This window comes from Thamnophis elegans, chromosome 1, assembly GCF_009769535.1.
Source record: "Thamnophis elegans isolate rThaEle1 chromosome 1, rThaEle1.pri, whole genome shotgun sequence".
NCBI lineage: Eukaryota > Metazoa > Chordata > Lepidosauria > Squamata > Colubridae > Thamnophis > Thamnophis elegans.
The window spans coordinates 132781896-132805062 of record NC_045541.1 but is presented as its reverse complement, the minus strand read 5'-3'; the positions used below and the strand labels follow the sequence as shown (position 1 = coordinate 132805062).

At 38.4% G+C, this 23167-nt stretch overlaps 1 protein-coding gene across 3 annotated transcripts in view; it reads right to left on the bottom strand.

The window, feature by feature from the left end:
• Nucleotides 1-23167, bottom strand: part of TMEM63C (transmembrane protein 63C) — an 80736-nt gene that overhangs the window by 15982 nt on the left and 41587 nt on the right. For 2 of the 3 annotated variants that reach the window (XM_032232092.1, XM_032232083.1), the window contains exons 7-17: nt 22342-22374; nt 19427-19514; nt 18639-18676; nt 14672-14814; nt 14445-14496; nt 13663-13771; nt 12958-13031; nt 7311-7391; nt 4832-4952; nt 1188-1321; nt 502-624 (exon numbers count right to left, since the gene is read on the bottom strand). In XM_032232092.1, coding sequence (XP_032087983.1) covers nt 502-624; nt 1188-1321; nt 4832-4952; nt 7311-7391; nt 12958-13031; nt 13663-13771; nt 14445-14496; nt 14672-14814; nt 18639-18676; nt 19427-19514; nt 22342-22374 — 996 coding nt within the window. The remainder of the gene's footprint in view (nt 1-501; nt 625-1187; nt 1322-4831; nt 4953-7310; nt 7392-12957; nt 13032-13662; nt 13772-14444; nt 14497-14671; nt 14815-18638; nt 18677-19426; nt 19515-22341; nt 22375-23167) is intronic. The other variant, XM_032232099.1, reaches the window with a different exon arrangement.

The following is a 23167-nucleotide window of genomic DNA, read 5'->3' as shown; positions in this document are numbered from 1 at the left end:
AAATGGTGTATTCAGTGTGTAAGACACAGCCAGATTTTCACCCTCTTTTGGGAGAGGGGGAAAGGTGCGTCTTATACTTTGAAAAATAATTCCTTTAGGGCGCATTGCCCACCAGTGGACAATTTGTAGACTTTGACAATATAAGAAAATAACAACCAAAGTCATATGAACATCCACACACACAAAAATCATGACTATCATAATACTGCCTAAAATCTAAAATTGTTGTGTTACTAACTCCTCTACTAAACACTGTATTCGCCAATATTTACAACTAGTGTAAGGATTTGTTCAATATTTCTTTCGTACTTGGTGCCACTCCTAGGCATGCTTTCAAAAGCTAATTTCTCCTGAAATATGCTAGACTATTTTATAACAATCAGCCCTCCCACCTCCATGGCTAATAAAGAAACATAAACACTCATAATGGGAGAACTTAACATTTCAAAGTTTTTTTTACACTACAGAAATCCAAGCTCGGGAAGAACAAACAGAATTTACCAGATGATATCATTGGGCGCAGGGGCATAGCTGACTCCCCAGCAATGGGATTTCACCACTGTAGTAACAGATGACTGTTGTGGGTGTTTGCGGCAACGGATGCGGCTGTAATCCTTCAAAATACTGGGAAACCAAAGAAAAATCAAGAGCAGGAATTAACTAGCCAGGTTGCTCTTGTTTGTGTTGGAATAAGAAAAAAAATCACACTGATTGCTCTATCCAGTTCAACAGTTTTATTTATGTGGTTAGCTACCAGTTTCTTTTTTGTTTGTTTGTTTAACACATTTATATCACTTCAATCTTTTGCAAATGTCACTCAACAGACTTACACGTTTATAGAGATTCAGGCATAACATGAAATAAACTATGCTCTTTAATGTATGACACTATAAGATTTAAGAAGCCGCTTAATGCCCCCAGATGGACATCTGATCTTAAATATTAAGGGAGATTTAAGTTAGACATGGAATATGACTCAATTGCACCCATCAAATAGTTCCAGAATAAAAAAAAGGAGGAATCTCCACACATCATAAAGTTTGAAAGAAAAATCTTCTCTAAATTTTCCTTCAGTCTCAAACTGTGGTAGAAGCCTACTGCTAATTTTGAAGTATTGCAAAGATTCCATTGCTCATCCATTGGCTTCTTAGCCTTAGATAATAAAGGCTTGTAGTAGGAATACTCACGTGGCTGTCATTCTTTCATCCTGGAATGTGACAAAGGCCATGTCAAGACGCTTGAGAGCAATCCGGCTGCGTTCAGCATTAAACTCATCTGTCAGTTTTTCCTCTAGCTCCCCATAGTACTGCTCAGCATCCACCTAATTAAAAAAAAAACAAATTTAATTTACTTAAAGCGGCGGTGGTGAGACCCCTCCTGAAGAAACCATCTTTGGATCCAGCTGTTCTCAACAACTATCGTCCAGTCTCCAACCTCCCCTTTGTAGGGAAGGTTGTTGAGAAGGTGGTGGCCTTCCAGCTTCAACGGTCCTTGGAGGAAGCCAGTTACCTAGACCCCTTCCAGTCCGGCTTCAGACCTGTTACAGCACAGAAACCGCTTTGGTCGCATTGACCGATGATCTCTGGAGAGCCAGGGATGGAGGCCATGCCTCCATCCTGGTTCTCCTTGACCTCTCGGCGGCTTTCGATACCATCGACCAATAGCAGTAGACTTATATACCGCTTCATAGGCCTTTCAGGCCTCTCTAAGCGGTTTACAGAGAGTCAGCATATTGCCCCCAACAATCTGGGTCCTCATTTTACCCACCTCGGAAGGATGGAAGGCTGAGTCAACCCTGAGCCGGTGAGATTTGAACCGCTGACCTGCTGATCTAGCAGTAGCCTGCAGTGCTGCATTTAACCACTGCGCCACCTTGGCTCTGGGAGACCATGGTATCCTTCTGCGAAGACTGCGGGAGGTGGGGGTGGGAGGCACTGTTTTGCAGTGGTTCTCCTCCTACCTCTCGGACAGGTCGCAGTCGGTGTTAGTTGGGGGGCAGAGATCGACCCCTAGGCCCCTAACATATGGGGTGCCGCAGGGTTCGGTCTTATCCCCCCTACTATTTAACATCTACATGAAACCACTGGGCGAGATCATTCGGAGGCACGGGATAAGATATCACCAATACGCGGACGATACCCAGTTGTATCTGTCCGCCCCGTGCCAACTCAATGAAGCGGTGGACGTGATGAACCGGGGTCTTGAAGCCGTTAGGACTGGATGAGGGCTAACAAGCTTGTACTCAACCCGGAGAAGACCGAGTGGCTGTTGTGTTTCCCTCCCAATAATTTGGCTAGTGTTCCATCACTCAGGCTGGGGGGCCAAACTTTATACCCCTCAGACAGGGTTCGCAACTTGGGAGTCCTCCTGGACCCACAGCTGACCTTCGATCACCATTTGACGGCTGTGACCAGGGGGGCATTTGCCCAGGTTCGCCTGGTGCACCAGTTGCGACCCTACCTGAACCGGGAGGCCCTCACAACAGTCACTCGGGCCCTTGTGACCTCTAGGCTGGAATACTGCAATGTGCTCTACATGGGGCTGCCCTTGAAGAGCACCCGGCGACTTCAGCTAGTCCAGAATGCGGCCGCGCGAGTTATCGTGGGTGCACCTCGGTTCGCCCACATAACACCTATCCTCCGCGAGCTGCGCTGGCTACCTGTTGATCTCCGGGTGCGCTTCAAGGTGCTACTTACCACACATAAAGCCCTTCATGGTAGTGGATCTGCGTACTTGAGAGACCGCCTCCTGCCAATTACCTCCTTGCGACCTATTAGATCGCACAGATTAGGCCTCCTCCGAGTTCCATCCGCCAGTCAGTGTCGACTGGCAACTACACGGAGGAGAGCCTTTTCAGTAGTAGCTCCGACCCTTTGGAACGATCTCCCCGTGGAGATTCGTACCCTCACCACCGTCCAGACCTTCCGCACAGCCCTCAAGACCTGGCTATCCCGTCAGGCCTGGGGATAAAGATCGTAATCAGTCCCCACCTGAATGATGAATGTTGTGTACTATTTTTACTTATGTATTGTTATGTCTTACTGTCTTGTACTCCCCTCCCTATATATTGTAAGCCGCCCTGAGTCCCCTCAGGGAAAAGGGCGGCCTATAAATAATAAAACCATAAAACCATACTTCTTTTTTTCATTGATTTTAAAGTGTTTGCTAGAATAAATGCTGGAGGGGGTCAACAAACTTCCTATATTCTCCCAGAGGCAGCTTTCATTGGTTGTCTCTCCAAATAATACATTGGGAAAGAATGTGAAATGATATTTGATGGATTAATCCGAGCATTTCCACCAAGAGGATAAACAAATGATGCTTCTTGTGATAAGAGAATCTATGACCAGATTCATAACAGTTTTAACAGATTAAGAGTTGGAAGGGACCTTGTTGATTATCTAGTCCAATCCCCTGCTAAAGCAGGAGACCCCATACCATTTCTGACAAATGGCAGTCCAATCTCTTCTTGAAAACCTCCAGTGATGAAGCTCTACAATTTCTGAAGGCAAGCTGTTCCATTGGTTGATTGTTTTTACTGTCAAAAAGTTCCTCTTTATTCCTAGGTTGAATCTCTCCTTGGTCAGTTTCCATCCATTATTCCTTGTGTAGCCTTCGGGTGTTTTGGAAAATAGCTTGACCCCCTCTTCTCTGTGGCAGCCCCTCAAATATTGGAACACTACTATCATGTCTCCCCTGGTCCTTCTCTTCACTAGACTAGCCATGCCCAGTTCCTGTAATTGCTAATAACAATATTAGAAGCCAGGAAAAAAAAATATTGGTTGTTCCAGGAAGGTGTGTCAATGCAAGGGGGAGAGAGGAACTGCAGCAGCAACAACCATATCAAGTACATGACGGCTTAGTAACAGGAAGACATATCAGATTATAATGTCCTCACAATGGTGCTAAGGGGAACAGACTTTCAGAAAAGGCACAGAGCTGTACTACCATCTATAAAAATTTTACTGAGCTTGAATTGCTTTGGGAGCCCTATAATAAGATAGAGAGGAAAATGTTATTTTAATCAACATAATTTATTCCTGACTTTAGTGCAAGTCTGAAACTTAGGGCCACTTTTAAGTACCCAATGTACCTGAATTGATCAGACCCTTTTCTCTTTTTGCTTTTTATTGGTTTTTTTAATGCTACCAGGATATTCAGATAATTCCCTTTATATATTTGCTAAACAGGTGAATAGTACTGGCATTCAGGTCCCCATCCTGGTCATCAGTCATTCTTTTTGGCTAACTCTCCAGACAAGTTTACTGTTATGGGGATAAAAAGCATGGGAGAGCTGTTTCTCTAGAACTATCTCCAGAAAACCTGTCCCATCATGGTTTCTTTTTAGACTGAAAAGTGACGTGTGTTTACTTGTATGGTCCCTTGATAATGCTGTGATGAGACAATCACTGAGCAACTCCCAGGATTGAACTCCTCCAGATTTTCTATTTGTATGAACATGGCTCAGGTTTAGAAATGCTGGTGTAAGTGATGAGAATGTGGCATGGCTACAATCTTCTTTTTTAAGACAAGAACAAAAATTCATTCAGAGCTTAACTGAGCACAGCTACCCACTAAAAATAATGCTTTCAAAGTCCAAAGTTCAAATCCTATCTTTGGTATGTGCTCAGCCTAGGTGAATGGGATGGCAGAACTTTCTTTTTGAGCTGAGCTTTTATTTCTTCTATGGTCAGTATGTGATACTGAAGGAAGCTGTCTCTCGCCCAAGTCAATGACTTGCAGCATATACATAGCAATGGGGGGAACATGAGACCCAAAGTTCCCAGTGCAGATTTTTTACGACCAGTTCATATATTCATATTCTTTGTACCTCTTCAAAGCCACAAATACGGCAGCAGAAAATTCGAGAACACGGATGGATTTTGATCATAATCTTCCCCCCCTTTTGAGCCTTGGTTGTGAAGTAAAGCCTCCCTTTCATTGCCTTGCGCCTGGAAGGTACAAAATTAGGGAAAAACAATGTTAATGCAGCCATCCATTTCGTTATGACACTTTTATGACACTTTCCAAAATCTCGTGTTTCATGTCCTTACAAATGAAAATTTCTGGCACTTTTGACTTGGAATGAATACCAATTACAATAGCACAGATTCATACACCGCTTCACAGTGCTTTGCAGCCCTCTCTAAGCAGTTTACAGAGTCAGCCTATTGCCCCCAACAATATGGGTCCTCATTTTATCGACCTCAGAAAGATGGAAGGCTGAGTCAACCTTAAGCTGATAAGACTCAAACTGCCAAACTGCTGGCAGCCAGTGATCAGCAAATGTAGCCTGCAGTACTGCTTCTAACCACTGCGCCACCACAGCTCTTGAAACTGTAAGAATATTTTCTAGGAAGAATGGTGAAGACCATAATGGATCAAATCAAGTTGAATTAGGCTTCCATTATTCCTAGGTTGGATCTTGTGAGTCCTCTCTTTTGATGATATGTAATTATACTAAAACTAATGTTTGGAGATATCATTCAGAAAATGGTGCATTTTATGATGGCATGAAAGCTGGTGAATAATGCCAACTGGTAGGTAGGGCTTTGATTAGAGCACCCCTCTGATGATTTCCAATTTAGTTGACTTTAAAAGGCAGGTAAGATAAATTAATGGACCCTCTCATTGGTTTTTGGTTTTGATGGTATTATTGGAAGACACTCTTGTTCTGTTTAGATGGCTACTATTTGATAGGCATATGATTAGCCACTGTGAGAGACAAATGCTAGGGCAAGCAAATTTTGGTCTGATTTATTGTGTTTGTTATGTGTTTAAATTAAAGATGTTGCTTCTTTCCTTTTTTTGTCATACAAGGATAATATATGCCTATTGAGCCATAGTTGCATTCCTTTCCTAATATTATAAACAAACTCAACTGGTCCCTTGGTGTTCAAGGTATATGTAAGCAAGACAGGTACATTTTTTGAGGGGGGGGGAGTTTCAAACCAAAAATGGTTAGAGAATTTAATATTTTCATGCCAATAAGGAAATAGTACCTTATTTAATTATCCACTGGATTTTATATTTCTCCCAAGTATTTAAAAACCTTTCACAGCATTAAAACACAGTTATCAATGCATTTCAAAATATAACAACATTTAATTACATATTCTTGAAACTGTCATATTTTTGTTACTTCAGAAATGTTATATTACATGAGAAATAAAGGGAAGTGTTCATTTCTGTTTTATTTTAGTGGAGGTTTTTATATTTAATTTTGATTCACCTCATTTGCTACTACTAAATGGTATTAATATTGAAAAACTTAAAAAGCCTATAGGAAATTAGGAATGCCTTTTTGTACTGCAACCTTCCTTTCATGGCAGCAGCTTCAAAATTGGAAACTGCTTTTATTCACAGAACAAAAGACTGACTGGACACTGAAAAGGGTTTCAACTTGTTCTTGAAACAAGTGTCTCAAATGATGACATTCTTTCCCTGTTCCAGAATTCAGGTTTGATGCCAAGGTTTTTAATTTTCCAAAATGAGCTTGACATACTGTATCTTTTCACCAAGACCAGAACTGCTGATTGCTTCTGTAGCCCTGTTTTCAGAAAACTATAAAAGATGTATGACTTTAAATGCATTTCCAGATATATTATCATTTTTTGTTCCTTTAAGTCTCTGCAATTTCCTTGGCAAGATTTTTCAGAAATGGTTTGCCATTTCCTAGTTCCTCAGGTTGATAGCAAAAGTCTTGCCCAAAGTCAACCAAGCTGATTTTGTGCCTAAGGCAAAGCTAGCATCTCACTTTGGGTTACTAGCTTAGTGCTTTCAATCATTTCACTAAGCTGACCCTTTTTATGAATTGGTATTTTTTAACTCCGAAGTATTCAATCTAGTGAATTATAACCTGAAATGCAGGGTTCTTTTAAAAGAACAATAAATAAAATAAAATGAACCAATGTATTAAATATATATTTTGATAAGTTTTTTTTTAAAAAAATAGCAGATTAATATAGAAACTGAAGTGAATTACTTGGATAAAAACAATGCAAAAATGTCAGGCAGAGGAAACAGAATTAACGGGTTCTTTTGTGGCACTTATATTATAAGGGAGTAAATACATGGCTAAATCATACCAGGTTAAAAAAAAATGTTTCTTGAACAAAGGACAAGAAACTACTTTCCTTTTTGCCTCTTCAAGAGATGAAGAAAGGTTATGACATTTTTTACAATGGTGGTTATTATTATCGTCTTTTTTTAGCATGATCCCAATGCAGAGAGATCCCAGGACATTTTCCTCCACACATTCTAAGGGGCTCAGAACAGCTCAGCTCTAAGCAAGACTTTTGATAGCCTACCTTTCTGAATCCAGCTTCATCAATCTGCGAACATCAGAGCAAAATTGGACCCCGGTCACTGTGCAGCTTGGATAAGCCTCACTATCAGAAGAGATAATCAAAGTATTGAATAACAAAGATCTGATATTCACTGTAAATGTGCTTGTAAAAATGGTCACTCCCAGAACATTGTTCTCACACAAAACCCATACACCGGTCAAGAAGTCACAGTATGTACATAGCCTGGCTCCAGGAGGATAATTGAGATAAGATTTTCCACTTATTTATTCAATCTACATCAGGGGTTCTTGAATTGGTACCGGTTCATGGCTCATTGGGAACCAGGCTATGCAAGTGGTGGGTGAACACACAAAGCTCCATTTGTGCAAGTGACAGGTGTGCCTCCAAAACCATTCTCTGCTCCCTCACGTCACTGCTGCCCTGCTGCTGCTGCCTGTCCACCCAGCCAGAAGGATTGGGGACTGCTGACCTACTTGATGAATATACAGTATAATATAACACTGTATATAGTATATTAAGATTGGAAGAGTGTTGCTTTAAAATTGGAGGAAAAAATGTTAATAGCTACGCTATGCTGATGACGCTAATTTCAATCTGCAAAGAATGCTAGCAATAAAAGTCAAGCAGCACATTGAAAAAAAAAGACTAAAATTAAATACAAATAAGTCTAAACTATTGACAACAGGTACAATAGCTGGCCTTAGAACTGATGGTGAAGGTATCCCAATGGTACAGGGCTTTTGCCTTTCAGAATCAGCAGCAAAGTAACAAGCAGTCAAGAAATATGCCATAGATTAAATGTGACAAAGAAGGTATGAAGGTACTGAAAAAGTTATTTAAATGTTCCATCTATCAGGCTGGGGGGTCAAATTTTATACCCCTCAGATAGGGTTCGTAACTTAGGAGTCCTCCTGGATCCACAGCTGACTCTCGATCATCACCTGTCGGCTGTGACCAGGGGGGCATTTGCCCAGGTTCGCCTGGTCCGCCAGTTACGACCCTACCTGAATCGGGAGGCTCTCACAACAGTCACTCGAGCCCTTGTGATCTCTAGGCTGGAATACTGCAATGTGCTCTACATGGGGCTGCCCCTGAAGTGCATCCGGCGACTGCAGTTAGTCCAGAATGCAGCCGCGCGAGTGATAGTGGGCGCACCGCGGTTCGCCCACGTTACACCCATCCTCCGCGAGCTGCACTGGCTACCTGTCGATCTCCGGGTGCGCTTCAGGGTACTGATGACCACCTTTAAAGCACTCCATGGTAGTGGATCTGGGTACTTGAGAGACCGCCTTCTGCCGATTACCTCCCTCCGACCGATTAGATCGCACAGACTGGGCCTCCTCCGAATTCCATCCGCCAGTCAATGTCGACTGGCGACTACATGGAGGAGAGCCTTTTCTGTTGCAGCTCCGACCCTGTGGAACGATCTCCCCGTCGAGATACGCACCCTCACCACCGTCCAGGCCTTCTGCGCAGCCCTCAAGACCTGGCTCTCCCAACAGGCCTGGGGATAAGTCCTTAATTTGCCCCACCCGATTGTTGAATGTAGAATGCATGTTGTGTTTTTACTACTTATCTTGTTTTTATATCGTTTATTGTGTATTGTACCCCCTCCCTAATGGTTGTAAGCCGCCCTGAGTCCCCTCAGGGAAAAGGGCGGCCTATAAATTTTAATAAAATACCTAAAAAAAATGATGTGCCTATATCTAAAAAAAGCTTAGAATAGTGTGAAGCATGATATTCAGCATGAAACCATAACATAACAACAGATTATGTTTGAAATTCAAAAATTATTAGAAACATCAGAGAGAATTGAGAAGAAATTGGAAAATATAGATGGTAATATAGCAAAATTTGATGAAACTGAAGATAGCCAGCTAAAGGAAAAAGTGGAGGTTAGAGTCTCAAAAACCCAAGGGAAAAATGAACAAAGAGGCAAGATAACTTTGTATATTGACAGTGATCTGAGCGTAGTTGGAAATGGAAAGAAAGGAACATGGAAAGGGAAGAGAGATGGAAAGGAACTCTACCCCAGATTTCAAGGTATAGAAGGAGAAAAAAAGAGAAGAATTGATGGATTTAAGGAGAGGAACTTTGACAAAAGCACTACTGATAACCAAAGATAAGCTGATTAAAGAAGCTGATGGAGGGTTTCGAGAATTTATAAGAATTTATAGAGAATTTATAAGACATGCAACAAGCAACAACGTGCGAAGAGAAGTCTACACAGTTGATTAAGGAAATAACCAGAAGATTAATCCCACATAAGGCAAAAGAAATAAGACTCTACTACTACTGGAAAGACACAGGTTGAGATATGAAAACTATTAACAAAATACTAGCTAAATAGTTAAAATTAGAGCATTATGTTAAAAATGAAGTGATAATGGATGTAGCTAGATAGATAACTGATAATGATATAATGTATACATATGCATTGGTTTGACAAGAGAAAATTTGGTATAGATTTTTAAATGGTGACCATGAAAGGTAAGCCTATAATATTGAAACTGGATTGATCATGGATATAGTTAAATAAATAACTGATAATGATATAATGTATACATATGTATTGGTTTAACAAGAGAAAATTTAGTATAAATTTTTAAATGGTGACCATGAAAGGAAGTTTTGAAACTTAGTTATCTATGAAAGCCTATAATATTGAAATTGGTTATAATTGTAAACAGTGATTAAGAAAGGAGGTTTAGAAACTTTGTTAACAAAGACATTTTATTTAGAACGTTTCACAAAGATAGAATGTTGTTGGATGATATTGAAAATAGATAATGGAATGCCATTATGTGGTTTTGCTTTGAATTTTGGAATATTTCTTATAAAGGGATGTTAAAACAACTATAGTCATATGAATGATGAGGTATGATGATAGTAATATATATATAAATATATTTGATGTAAAATATATAATTTGATATGGATTTTAGGTACTGACTGTGGAAGGGATGCACGAAAGCTCTTTGTAACTAATTGACACACTTTTTATAATTTGTAATGGAATATGTTTGTATGGTGTTTGTTGTGACTTGTTTGTTTGTGTTTATTCAAACATTAAAAAAATTTTTAAAAAAGAAATATGCTGTAGATTAAATGTGACAGAGAAGGTACTGAAAAAGTTATTTAAATGCCATGATGTGCCTATACCTAAAAAGTTTAGAATAGTGTGAAGCATGATATTCCCTGTGACACTCACTGGAAGCAAAAGCTGAACTTTGATGGAGCAGAAGAGAAAAAGCATTGACACGCTTTTGAACGTTGATGTTGGAGAAGACTCCTGAGAATACCATTCTTGGCTGTACTATGGACAATAGATGGGTCTTCAAAGAAACCAAACCAGAATTCTCACTCAAGGCACAAATGGCTAAGACTGAATTATCCTAATTTGGACACATTAGGCAAACACCCGGCTATTTAAAGAAGATTCAAACCAGGAGTGGGCTGCTCCCAGCATTACTGCCAGTTCAGTGCACGTAAAAATTACTGCCGGTTCAGGGGCATGGCAGACCTGGCTCGCTGCCGGTTCCAGTGACCCAGGCTGCTAAACCACTACCGGTTCGGTCAAACCGGTCTGAAGTGATAGGAACCCACCTCTGGCTCAAACACTGGAAAAGGAGGAAGGAAAGAGAAGAAGAGGACAACCAGCAGCAAGAAGGATAGGCTCAATTACAGTAATGATGGGTGCATAGTTGGAAGACTTGAGGGACCATGTTACGGAAAGATCATCATGGAGAAAATGTATCTATATGATTGATAAGAAGCAACACCAAGTTGATGGGTCATAATTAATCAATCAGTGTCCAAATCAGCTTTCAGAAATCAACTCTCACAAGAGGAAATGTTTCATGAAAAGGGAAAATAACGGTTCGTTATTGTAACTGATATTATTTGAGTTGGCATACTTTCAGAATTAAGAGATAGAACTCCAGCTAGGAAAGAAAGACAAAATCTGAGTTGCTCATTTGATTGATTAAGAACAGATCCCACCACCCTTCCCATCTTTAACTGGATTAGAGTGTTTGGTTGGTTTTTAATTTATTTATGTTTCAGTATATTTATACTTATTTTTCATGATTGTAAGCCACCCAGATGGGCAACCAATACATTTTATAAATAAATAAATAACACTCTAATTATAATTTTATTCTCAGTTTTTCACTGTGGTTTCACATATATGGGTAGATAGCAAGCTAAATTATTTTCAGGCGGTTTTGGATAGTCAGAAACAAGGAAAAGCGGCATCCTTGTGAATCAAATGTTCAGCCTCTCATGCTTCACAGACATTAATAGTTATGCATTGTCTGGCAATTGGATGCTTGTGATAGTCTGACATAATTTAGGTGAACTGATCTCTAATGATATCTGGCACAATACATGAGAGTAGTGACTCACTCTTCAAAATGAAGCATAATGGAAATGGGCTCTTTGTGAAAAGCTGACGTCTCATCCAAGCTAATGTGAATGTTTTATATAGATCTCTCTCCAATTGGTTAGAGAGATTTGGAAAGAAAATAAAGAGGATAATGTCCTGGTTGAAAGGAAATTCTAATACTGTGTGCAGCATTATATGGTTGAAGTGAATTCTAGATATAAAACCACAAAGTATAAAGACTACTAGTGTATTGCACAAAAATGAGACTGCAGTTGACAAATGGTTGAAACAGCTTCCAGATGAGCTTAAAGTATATGAGAAGTTCTAAGCAGGAAGGAGTGCTACATGAGCTTAATAATCCTACCTTATGTATGTATGCCAACAGCTTCATGTCAAGCTGGAAGAAAGTATAGAGTGGCATAAAGTGGCAAAGAAGAGGGAGTCTATTCTCCAAAGCACCGGAGGGTAGGACAAGGAGCAATGGGTGGAAACTAATCAAGAAGAGAAGCAACTTAGAACTAAGGAGAAATTTCCTGACAGTTAGAACAATTAATCAGTGAAACAACTTGCCTCCAGAACTTGTGAATGTTCCAAAACTGGATATTTTTAAGAAGATGTTGGATATCCATTTGTCTGAAGTAGTGTAGGGTTTCCTACTTAAGCAGGGGGTTGGACTAGAAGACCTTCAAGGTCCCTTCCAACTCTGTTATTCTATTCTATTCTATTCTACTTCAGGACTCCATGCTAGGTTGTCTACAGATAGTCCTTGACTTACAACAATTCATTTAGTAACTTACAACGGCACTGAAAAAAGTGATCTATGAATGTTTTTCACAGTTACAACCTTTGCAGCATCCCGCATGATCAAAATTCAGATGCTTGGCAACTGGTTCATACTTATGACCGTTGCTGCATCCCAAGATCATGGGATCACTTTTTCGTGACTTTCTGACAAGCAAAGTCAATGGGGAAGCCAGGTTCATTTAACCACCGGGCTACTAATTTATCAACTACAGTGATTCACTTAACAACTGTGACAAGAAAGGTCATAGAATGGGCCAAAGCTCACTTAACAAATGTCTCACTGAACAACAATTGTGTCCCAAGATAATTGGGCTCAATTGTGGTCGTACGTTGAGGACTACCTGCACTGTTGAACATATTTATTAGTGACTCCTCACCCATGGTTATCATTAGCTAAAAGAGGAAGAGCATGTTTATGAAAAATAATAATTATACTGAGCATATAGTTGCACTTACTGGAAGTGTTTGACAACAAGAGATGTATCTGTGATCTCTTTGGGAATCTTGGTGACCATCAATGTGCGAGCCAGCTAAAAGACAAGAAAGGAAGAGGTCAGAAATGGAGACTCTTTCATAGTTGTAACATTTGTAACATTTGTTAGTTTCCAGTATTTTGCCACTTAAACTCTAGTATTATTTGTATTCATTATTTTCGTCTGGTGTAGGACTAGAGACTTAAATTACAAGAGGATATATTTTGCTTAAACATTGCAAGGAAATATTTAGTGGTAAGAAGAGTTTAATAATAGAAATGGCTAATTAAAATATTGCTGTGTCACTCTCATCCTGCATCATGCAGGGCTTTGTATATCTATTCCTATTTTATGACCCCGAGGGGGCAAATTGCTTATGCGGTGGAAGCTTACTCCTCTCAGAACAAGATTTGTATTGTCACTGAGTTGCTGCATTTAAACAATCTCAAACTAATATTTGGACACATTTCTTCTCTGGCCTGATACAACAAATGATGAATGTCTAGGTCGGTATTTTTAAGTCTTGACAAGTTTAAGATATGTGGACTTCAACTCTCAGAATTCCCCAGCTACTATGCAGTTCACACATCTTAAACTTGCCAATTAGTGTTGAGAAACACTAATCTAGAGTGTCCCGTCTCTGAAAGGTCAGAATGGAAGGTGTCAACGAGGCCGCTGCAATTATTACCTTTTCATTTTCTTTATACTCTAATTGGATGGAATGATGAGTCATGCAGAGAACAGTGATGATGAAATAGAGGAGAGCAAAGATACTATGCAGCCACAAGAGACGGTCACTGCAATAGAGCAAAAAGGAGAGACATTTTTCAGATGGGAAAAAAATAGGTATCTTAATCAGAAAACAACATAACTACTATTTCCTAGAAGATGCCAGCCTTTGATTCAAAGACATTTTATGCTGACTCTGTAAACCTCTTAGAGAGGGCTGTAAAGCACTGTGAAGCAGTATATAAGTCTAACTGCTATTGCTATTGGTCTATCTGTAATATAGAAAGTTGGCTTCACCATTGCATATTGTCACAGAATCATGATTAATGCATGGAAGAAGCCTTAGTCAAACAAAGTCCTTGAAGGAAAACAAATCATTTTAATGCTTCCATGGTGGAACATCAAAATAAAAATTTAATCTGGCATTAATTCAAAATGACAAAGCTATATTATAGAAATCAGTGGTGCAGAATTTGTCAAAGACAGTAGTTCTTTTTGAGGGGAAACACAGTTGGATATATATTTATATTGATTATTTTTTAATATAAATTTATATTTATTATTATATTCCTACAAACATTGCAAGCCACTTATTCACATATATACTGCACTCAGAATGTTAAACAAAATAAATAAGGATTTCTTGAACATGTATTTATTTATATATTTGCAGAAAATGCTCCACAATGCCATCATTATAAACAGTGAGTAATTCAACTCTGAAGAAATTGAATCACTTACTCTTTGGGAACATTTGCAATTGTGGTTCGGCCAAAATTAGCTGGGTTTTTTCCTGAAAGAGAGAAAGGAAACAGAAGTTAGTACATTTTAAACAAAAGGCATTTTATTCTTCTAAGCCCAGCATTGTACTCATAATGCCTCCAAAGTTGTACAGTGGTATTTTAAAGCTTTTAGAATACCGGTGCTCTCAACAATTAATTGTCCAGTGAATTTGAAAGGCTACATACCAAGGAGATCACCAGAGAAGTTGACGGGAAGGATGACAGCCACAGAGAGCACACAGACAATCAAGAGCAACACCAGCAGATGCCGCTGGAAAGAGAGGTAGGTTGTGGCATCAATTCCACACTTGCTTTGAATTTCTTCATCTCTGAGAAAGAAAGAAAGAAAGAAAGAAAGAAAGAAAGAAAGAAAGAAAGAAAGAAAGAAAGAAAGACATGTCAACTCAATAGGATCCCTTCCATAGTTTTCTTTTCATCCAGAAATGTGGGGTGGGGAAGAACAACATTGACTATGTAGTTTTCTTGCCAGTATAAAATAGATGACATGCTCAATAGAGGGATTTTATTTCTGTGCTTTATGCTTGATAAAATTAGGCCTATGTGACAAAAAAAGTAGTAGCAGGGCTCTTTATTCCGTAAGTATGCACACCCAAAGCAGAATTCCATTCCTTACTATATTGAGTATCCTCAAATCAAAAAAGGCAGTAAAACAAACAAAATCCAGATATCCTGACTAAAACTTTAAAACCAGTTTTTGAATTGGAATTTTTTAGCATAAAAGGATGAAAAGGGCTTGAGAGGAGTTCCCCTTAAATAAAACAATAATAAAGTGAAATAGCAATATATCATAGTAATTCAATGTAAAATTGCTTTTCTGAGCCACCACATGATACCTCAAATACCACCTTACCTAACCTGGTGCTCTCTAGATGTGATGGATTGCAACCCTCCTTATCTCCAGCCAGCAGGAAACCTGCAGTTCAACACATCTAGAGGGCACAAGGTTGGGGAAGGATGGGTCAGGGTGATAAGAAAACAGCATTAATGAATTTGCTTTCAAAAAATTATTCTGTTTACTTCCCCACACACTCCTTTTTTCCTAGGTTTTCATACATAAATTATTTTCTTCTTCTTATACATCCATCTCAGTGGTGGGATTTAAATAATTTAACAACTGGTTCTCTGCCCTAATGACCAGCTGGGTAGGCAAGGCTCAGTGGTCATGTGACTGGGTGGGCGTGGCCATCTGAACATCACTCAGGTCGATGGGTGCTTCGCTTTAGCTGTTATAATGTAATAAGGGTTAACCAGAGAGGCAGTTTCTGTAAGCAGGACAATAAAAATTACGCTAGAATTTTTACGCTAGAACACCAGAATGTTTCCTTCCTGCCTTCTTTACAGGATTAGCCCTGTAACGTGGAAAAAAACAAAATGAGATTTCTTCCATCAACTGTTTCTCCAAACTGCTTAGAAAGTTCCGGTTCTCCCAAATAGATGCGAACTAGCTAAATCCCACCACTGGTTCATCTGCATTCTTTTTTTAAAAAAAAATACAGATGAGGAACATATTTCTGTAAAAAATACATGTACAGGTTTTTCTCAAATCTGGCATTTCCAAATATGTGTTAGAACATGAATTTCACATGCCTTTGGATTAAAAAACAACAACCGAACATTATGTTTTAAAAATTCACTTCCATGAGAACTCCAAAAGATCATGATGTTCCAATTTGCATATTAAACACTGAGGTATTGATTAGGAAGAAGCAGGAATTAATTCTCAACACTACTATTTATTATTATTATTAATAATAATAATAACAACAACAACAACTACTACTACTTAGGCATTCTGCAGTTGGATAACATCAAGCATGGAGAAGTAAAAACTATTGTCAGGTGAGAGTACACCAACAGAGTTAGGAAAATTTTGAAATCTAAATTGAATGGTGGAAATACAATCAAGGCCATAAATACCTGGGCAATACCAGTTATAAGATACACAGCTGGTATAGTTAACTGGACACAAGCTGATTTGGACATTTTGGACCGAAAAACCAGGAAACTAATGACAATGCACTACAGTTTACATCCACGTGGTGATACTGATAGACTATATCTGCCCCGAAAATCAGGTGGCAGAGGATTATTACAAGTGAAGCGAACAGTTGAAAAACAAAAACATGCACTGGCTGATTATTTAAAAGAAAGTCAAGAACATCTATTAATCGAAGTAAAGAACAAAAATCTACTGAAGGCCCAACAGACAAAACAAGAATACAGAAAAGATGTGATAAAATCAAGACTGGAGAGTTGGCAGAACAAAACACTGCATGGCCAATTACTGGAAAAAATAAAAGATAAAGGGGACAGTGAACAAACTTGGTTATGGTTAACAACAGGTACATTAAAGAAAGAAACAGAGTCACTAATCCTGGCTGCGCAAGAACAAGCTATCTGAACAAATGTCATTAAGGCCAAAATCGAAAAATCCTCTGATGATGCCAAATGCAGACTTTGCAAAGAAGCTGATGAAACTGTTGATCACAAACTCAGCTGCTTTAAAAAAATCGCGCAGACTGATTATAAATTGCGGCACAATTCAGTAGCACAAATGATCCATTGGAATTTGTGCAAAAATTATAATATTAAAACAGCAACAAACTGGTGGGAACATCAGCCTGAAAAAGTCACCGAAAATCAGATAGTCAAGATCTTGTGGGATTTCCGTATACAAATGGACAAAATACTGGCGCATAATACACCAGACATCACACTGGTTGAGAAAAATAAGGTCACAATCATAGACATCGCAATACCAGGTGATAGCAGGGTCGCCGAGAAGGAACATGAAAAAATCACAAAATACCAGGACTTAAAAATCGAAATTCAACGACTATGGCACAAACCAGCAGTGATAATTCCAGTGGTAATTGGCACACTGGGTGCTATACCAAAAGCACTGGAATTACATTTAAAACAGTTAAAAATTGACAAAATCACCATCAGTCAAATGCAAAAAGCCGCACTGCTTGGATCTGCACGCATATTACGAAAATACGTTACGACGTCCTAGGCCCCTGGGTGGGGCCCGACTAGTAACCAATGCCAAATCCGGCGAAACAACTGGCTGCTGTGATACAATTGTATAATAATAATTCTATCAGCGATATGTGTCTGTGTGTATAAAAATTTAGAGACCACCCATCTCACTCTCAGATTCTGGTAGTTTGAAATTAAAAACATAAAACCCATATAAACATACTAGATCTCAGTAAAAGATGGCTTTTTGTAACAAATGAACCTTTCCTTTTCCTTTGAAAATAATATCTTTATGACACAGCAATAGCTAAATGAGTGGAAAGATTTCTTCTGTTTGAAGAGACAACTGAGTGGGAGGAGAAATTAATTCCTTATTGAATTTCCAATTTCTCTCACTTTTTTTTTTTAATCAACCAGCATGGAAAGGAAACACAATTTTCATAATAGCTCAGTTGGCTAACTGGGGAATTAGGCTTCAGATTGTAGAGGATAAAAATTTCATCATAAAAAGCCACATGCATCTTTGATTTTGCATGTGCAAAATGAAAAGGGGGTTTTCTGCTACCTAATGATAACCAAGTAATAATAATAATACCATTCATTTATTTGTTATTCCGTTGATGACTTAGTAGTTTTTTTTAATTAAAACACTGCAATTCAGGGTCTGATTTCAGTTCAAAGCATTCAAGAGAAGAGACAGCTCAGGCTACTGGTATCAACCGCTCATTTCCAACTAAAACAAATCAGCAATACTTTAGTCATGTTCTGACCACTTAAATCAAGAGCAATGATTATATAAGCTTTAAAGTTGGATTATCTTTCAACAACTGCTATTGCTACACCATGTCAATTTCACTATCTGGGCTCTCTTTGAAGAGCCATAGGTCCAGCCCCATCAAAGTCATGTTAATCCCTCATCATAATGACCCCTATAATTATATGCAGGGCATATCTATTCAAAGTAAGCCTCTGTGAATTCATTGTTGCTGATTCTGAGCAAGAATAGGGGGGAAAAATCAGTTTACATAGAGAAATATAAAGAGAGGGCAAACAGTCCATGGCTGAAATCATCACAGTAATCACTCTATCACATAAAAGATGGAGCAGATTATGAACTTTCGTCAATATCGCCATAGTGATATGTACTCACTTCATCTGATAAATTGAAAGAAGCCAGGAGCAGAATCCCTAGGAAGGAAATTGGAGAATTTCAATGAACTAGCTAAAATCAATTATAGAAGAAATTACTATTTCTGTCCGTTTCTTCCCCTTAGATATGGTGTAAGAGTAAAGTAACTGAGCATATTATTAAACTTGTCTTAAACAAAGGTAAAATCTTTATGGATCCATAAACATTGTAGGACTCCAGCCCCCTTTAATGCCAAATAACATTGGTCACAGGGACACAGGAGTTGAAATTTAACATCATCTGGAAGGACATGGATTTTTCAACTCTTGGCTTGGAATAAGAAAGATACAGTAAGGGACGTGGCCATGAGATCGGCATTCAGACTTAAAAGGATGTACAATTTTAAAACTGATTACAGTGTTGGAAATAAACCATTATGAAGACAGGTTGTCCAAATGTCTTTTAACTTTTCCAGACATTTTTGAGGGAAAAATATTGTACAAAATTATCAAAGTTTCAGGCAGATGGACCATTTACCTCACTGAACTTGGCATTTCTTTTGATCTAACTTTATCAAATTAGTATCAGAAAATAGCAGCTTGACAAGAGCAGCAATGACAATCACTTTTGCCTTATTGGGAAATTTATATAAAAACTGATGGATACCATTCACTCTCAAGTCATCAGCAACCCTGATTTTGCTTTCCTCTATCAAGTTGATGGAAGTGGGCAAATAGGGATAGGAATTCTCTTTGTCATACAGTTTTTTTTTCTAATCCCCCCTCCTCTGCAGTGCCTTTCAAACTTACCACATCTTTGTTGTCAGCATCCAAGGGGCTGCTCTCAGAAGGGGACTTCTCTTTTTCACTTTGTTCTCCATAGAAGAGGGATGTCAGGCTTCCCATATATAGGAAGTAAATAGCAGGGAGAAGAAAAAGGGGGGAACGTGGAGAAAGATAAGAGGAAGACAGTGTAAATTAGATATAGAGGTGGAAAAGAAAAAAAAAGGGAGAGAAGAATATTATTCCAACCAGGCCACTTTTAAATATATACAGTTCCACAACCTCAGGACACCAAGAAGCCTAAAAGAAGAAGAGTGACAATATTCCAAGAAGATATTGATGCTCAAGAAAGTTTAAGAAAACACATTTCTGCCCTTCTCCAATAAATGTTACAGCTTTAGTGGTCTTGAAAGAAGTGTGTAGGTGCCATTGTAGAGAGTATGGAATTGGAAGCCAGAAGAATATATGCAGCCAAAAGCATTTTAATGAACTGAAGATTTGGGGATTGTACACAAGCACATATATCCTTGTTCTTGCCTGAACCACTTGAATCAGCCACATCTTGTTTGCTTCAAGTAAGAATTTACTAATCTTAGATGGGGAGGGATGGAAAACTTCATAGGGAAACAAAATCTTAGGTGCATGATTGATTGCTAGAAAATGCAGTCATATGAATTCTTTAAACTATCTTGGATAATATTCTGTGGCATCTTATTGGAGCTGAGAAATCAGAAGCCTCTGGTTACCTTTATTAGATTCTGATATACAGTATGCTCTGGTTTTCCTATCTTTATCGCTTTGCAACTTTATTATTTCATTCTGCATGAGAATAGACAGTTTGCTTCACGTTTTTCGCACCATTTGAGATCATGGTGTCAATAATTATATTGTCCAATTATATTAAAGGCACTAATAATTTAAGATGAAATACAAGATTAATGAAAAAGATTTTTTCCACAGTTTGCTTATGCAGCTCTTATCACTGGAATAAAATAAAAGAAGAATAAGAGTTTGTCCAACAAGTATATTTACTATGTAGAGTGGCTACAGCGAATTATCTAAGGAAGAGAGTAGATATATGCATTTGGAAGATAATGTTCAATTAGAGGTTACATTGTCTGAGGCAAACTAGTAAGAAGAATGAAATACAGAATGGAATTATCCATAGTTCAACTGTTCTGAGAGCTCCAATAGATAGTATGGCCTGTTGGCTTTGGGCATGCTAGCAACAATTCCTACTTCTTAGAAAGGCTTAAATTCCCATTTCTTTATTGCTTTCTCTAATTTTTCTGCTCTTAGGAAGCAGCAGCAGTCTTATACTACTTTAGCATCTTTGGGTATCTAACGGCCAGGATGATGAACTTATGATGTTGCTGAATTGTAATTCCCAATATTCCTTTGAAAGTATTTTATCTAGCACAATACCATCTAAAATGAACTTTAGCTTTTTTTTAAAAAAAAACCCTGAAGATGCTGGGAATACATTTGGGAACTTCTGCGGATGAAGCATAGTCTCCCCCTTTAGGGTTGACCATATTCATATCTACCAGAATATAGCAAACCCCAGCATGGAAACCATAATTTGACAGGTTTGAAGCTCATGGACTGTATGATGGGAATCCCCCCCTTCCCTATTGCTCTCTGCTGTAGTAGTCATTTGGTCCATTAGTTAGGGGGAAAAATAAGTGCATCAATCATGTTACAGCATTGCTATTGTGCAGTGATACTCCCTGAATAGAAGCATGGCTGAGGTAATGCAAGATCCCTATGGAAGAACTCATAACCTAAACATCCCTTTGCTCATAGGTAGTATTTCATGGATAGACTAAGTCCAAAATTTAAAGCCCTCATTCTGGACTCCATTTCGATATCTACAATCTTTGGCACTTACTTGAAAATTATATCTGGAAAAGGTGTACCATAAACAGGAGAAGGAACAATGCCCAGAGCTAAATCAAATCACCAGTGGAAAAGTAACAGACTATTTATACAAACCAAGGATTAATAAATGTTACAAAATAGCATTAAGAATGGCCAGATCAGAATTTCAGTAAGAGTAATTACAATACTATAGCATTCATGAAAAGGACACCCACTACATATTGGGAAAAGATTAATAGATTAAAAGCATGGATATTTGAATATACTACTTTAAGGTAATGGTGAAGAAACAGTATTTTAAGTATTAGATGCTGACTCTAACCTTCCCATTCACCCAACATTAAACAATCAAATGAAACCCATCATGATCAGACAGACAATATATTATAGATTAGCAAACAAGAGAATATTTTAAAGTTTACCCAAGTTACAGGACAACATTCAAACATCATATGAAAGGAAGAAAAGCCACTGCAAAATGGGAAGGAAGTGAATTAAAATGGAGCAGAACGTCTATCGAGATTCTGAGTCACCAGGTCATGGTTGTTCCAAAGGTGTTTTTTCAAAAGGCAAATGGACTTTCTTTTTTTCCCCCTTGAAGACATTTCACTACTCATCCAAGAAGCTTCTTGAATGAGAAGTGAATCATCTTCAAGGGAAAAAACACACACAAAATCCTATTGCCTTTGGAAAATCATCTTTGGGACAATCAGGAGCAGATTCACCCTACTTAACATCTCTAACAAAATTAATCCAATCTGCCTCCACCACTCAACCCACCTTCTTTTCTGCCTTCTCTGGATGAGAGAAAGTATCACTGATATAATTTTATTTTGTTTTGCCCCTGGCTCTTTTTAGTTTCAAGGCCAAGAACTCCTTGAAATACAGATGGAGAAACCTTTTCCATCTTGACAAACAGTTGATTTAGGGAAAGCTAATTGATCCTGGGTGGAATTGAGACTCTCGAATGCTCCTTTAAAAGCAGTGGTGATTCTTTTTCTTTCACAAGAATTCCCAATTCCCCAAGCCTTCGATTCCCTTATCACCACTGTATCATTTACTCATAGGAGTCCCATGTTCTTGGAGGCAAACGGCTGATTAAAAGAAGAAGAACAGTAGTTAGTGGGAGGGAAACATTCGGAGAGTAATAACAAGCAATATTACTGAGATATGATGGGATGAAGACAAACATCTCAAAAAGGATCAGAATTTCAGAACTGCATTGGGGTTTTTTTTCCCCCTCCAAGAAAGCTGTTTTGATTATTCCTACATTACAGGGAATAGAAGGAAGCCTATTAAGGCTAACATATAGCTACCACTTAGAGAAATCATTCCTGAGGCAAGTTATCAACCAGAGATTTCTTGGTTCACTGATTTATTTCACCAATTAACTATCATGTGATCTTCTGCCCAAAAGTATCTTACATCTTGCTCTTCTAATTTCTTATTCACTAAAATATGCCTTTTAAGTCCACAATCTTCCTCCAGACATCTTAATTTTCAAAACCTTGGCCGGTGGTAAACCCACTGGAACTTTCAGTACGACATATCAATGGATAAGGTAAGAAGTTAGTTTTTTCTCCCATATTCCATCATAATTTCAGCCAGTTCTTTAATATGGTCACAGTCAGATTTTGTTGCTGCTCCTGTCTTTACAGTTGTGCAGTTTTACTATATTGATTGAATATAGAAACATTTTGGGTGACAAGATTTATAAAACAGTGGAACAATCTATTTTTGAAAGTTCTGGGTACTCCATCGCTGGAGGCTACAAAGAGAAGGCGAGACAGCTAGTTCAACTGGTTTCTATGCACATTAGAAAGAGATGGACTAGATTATTTAGACTCCACAATTCTGTGAGTTCATCTTATATTACAAATGTTATGA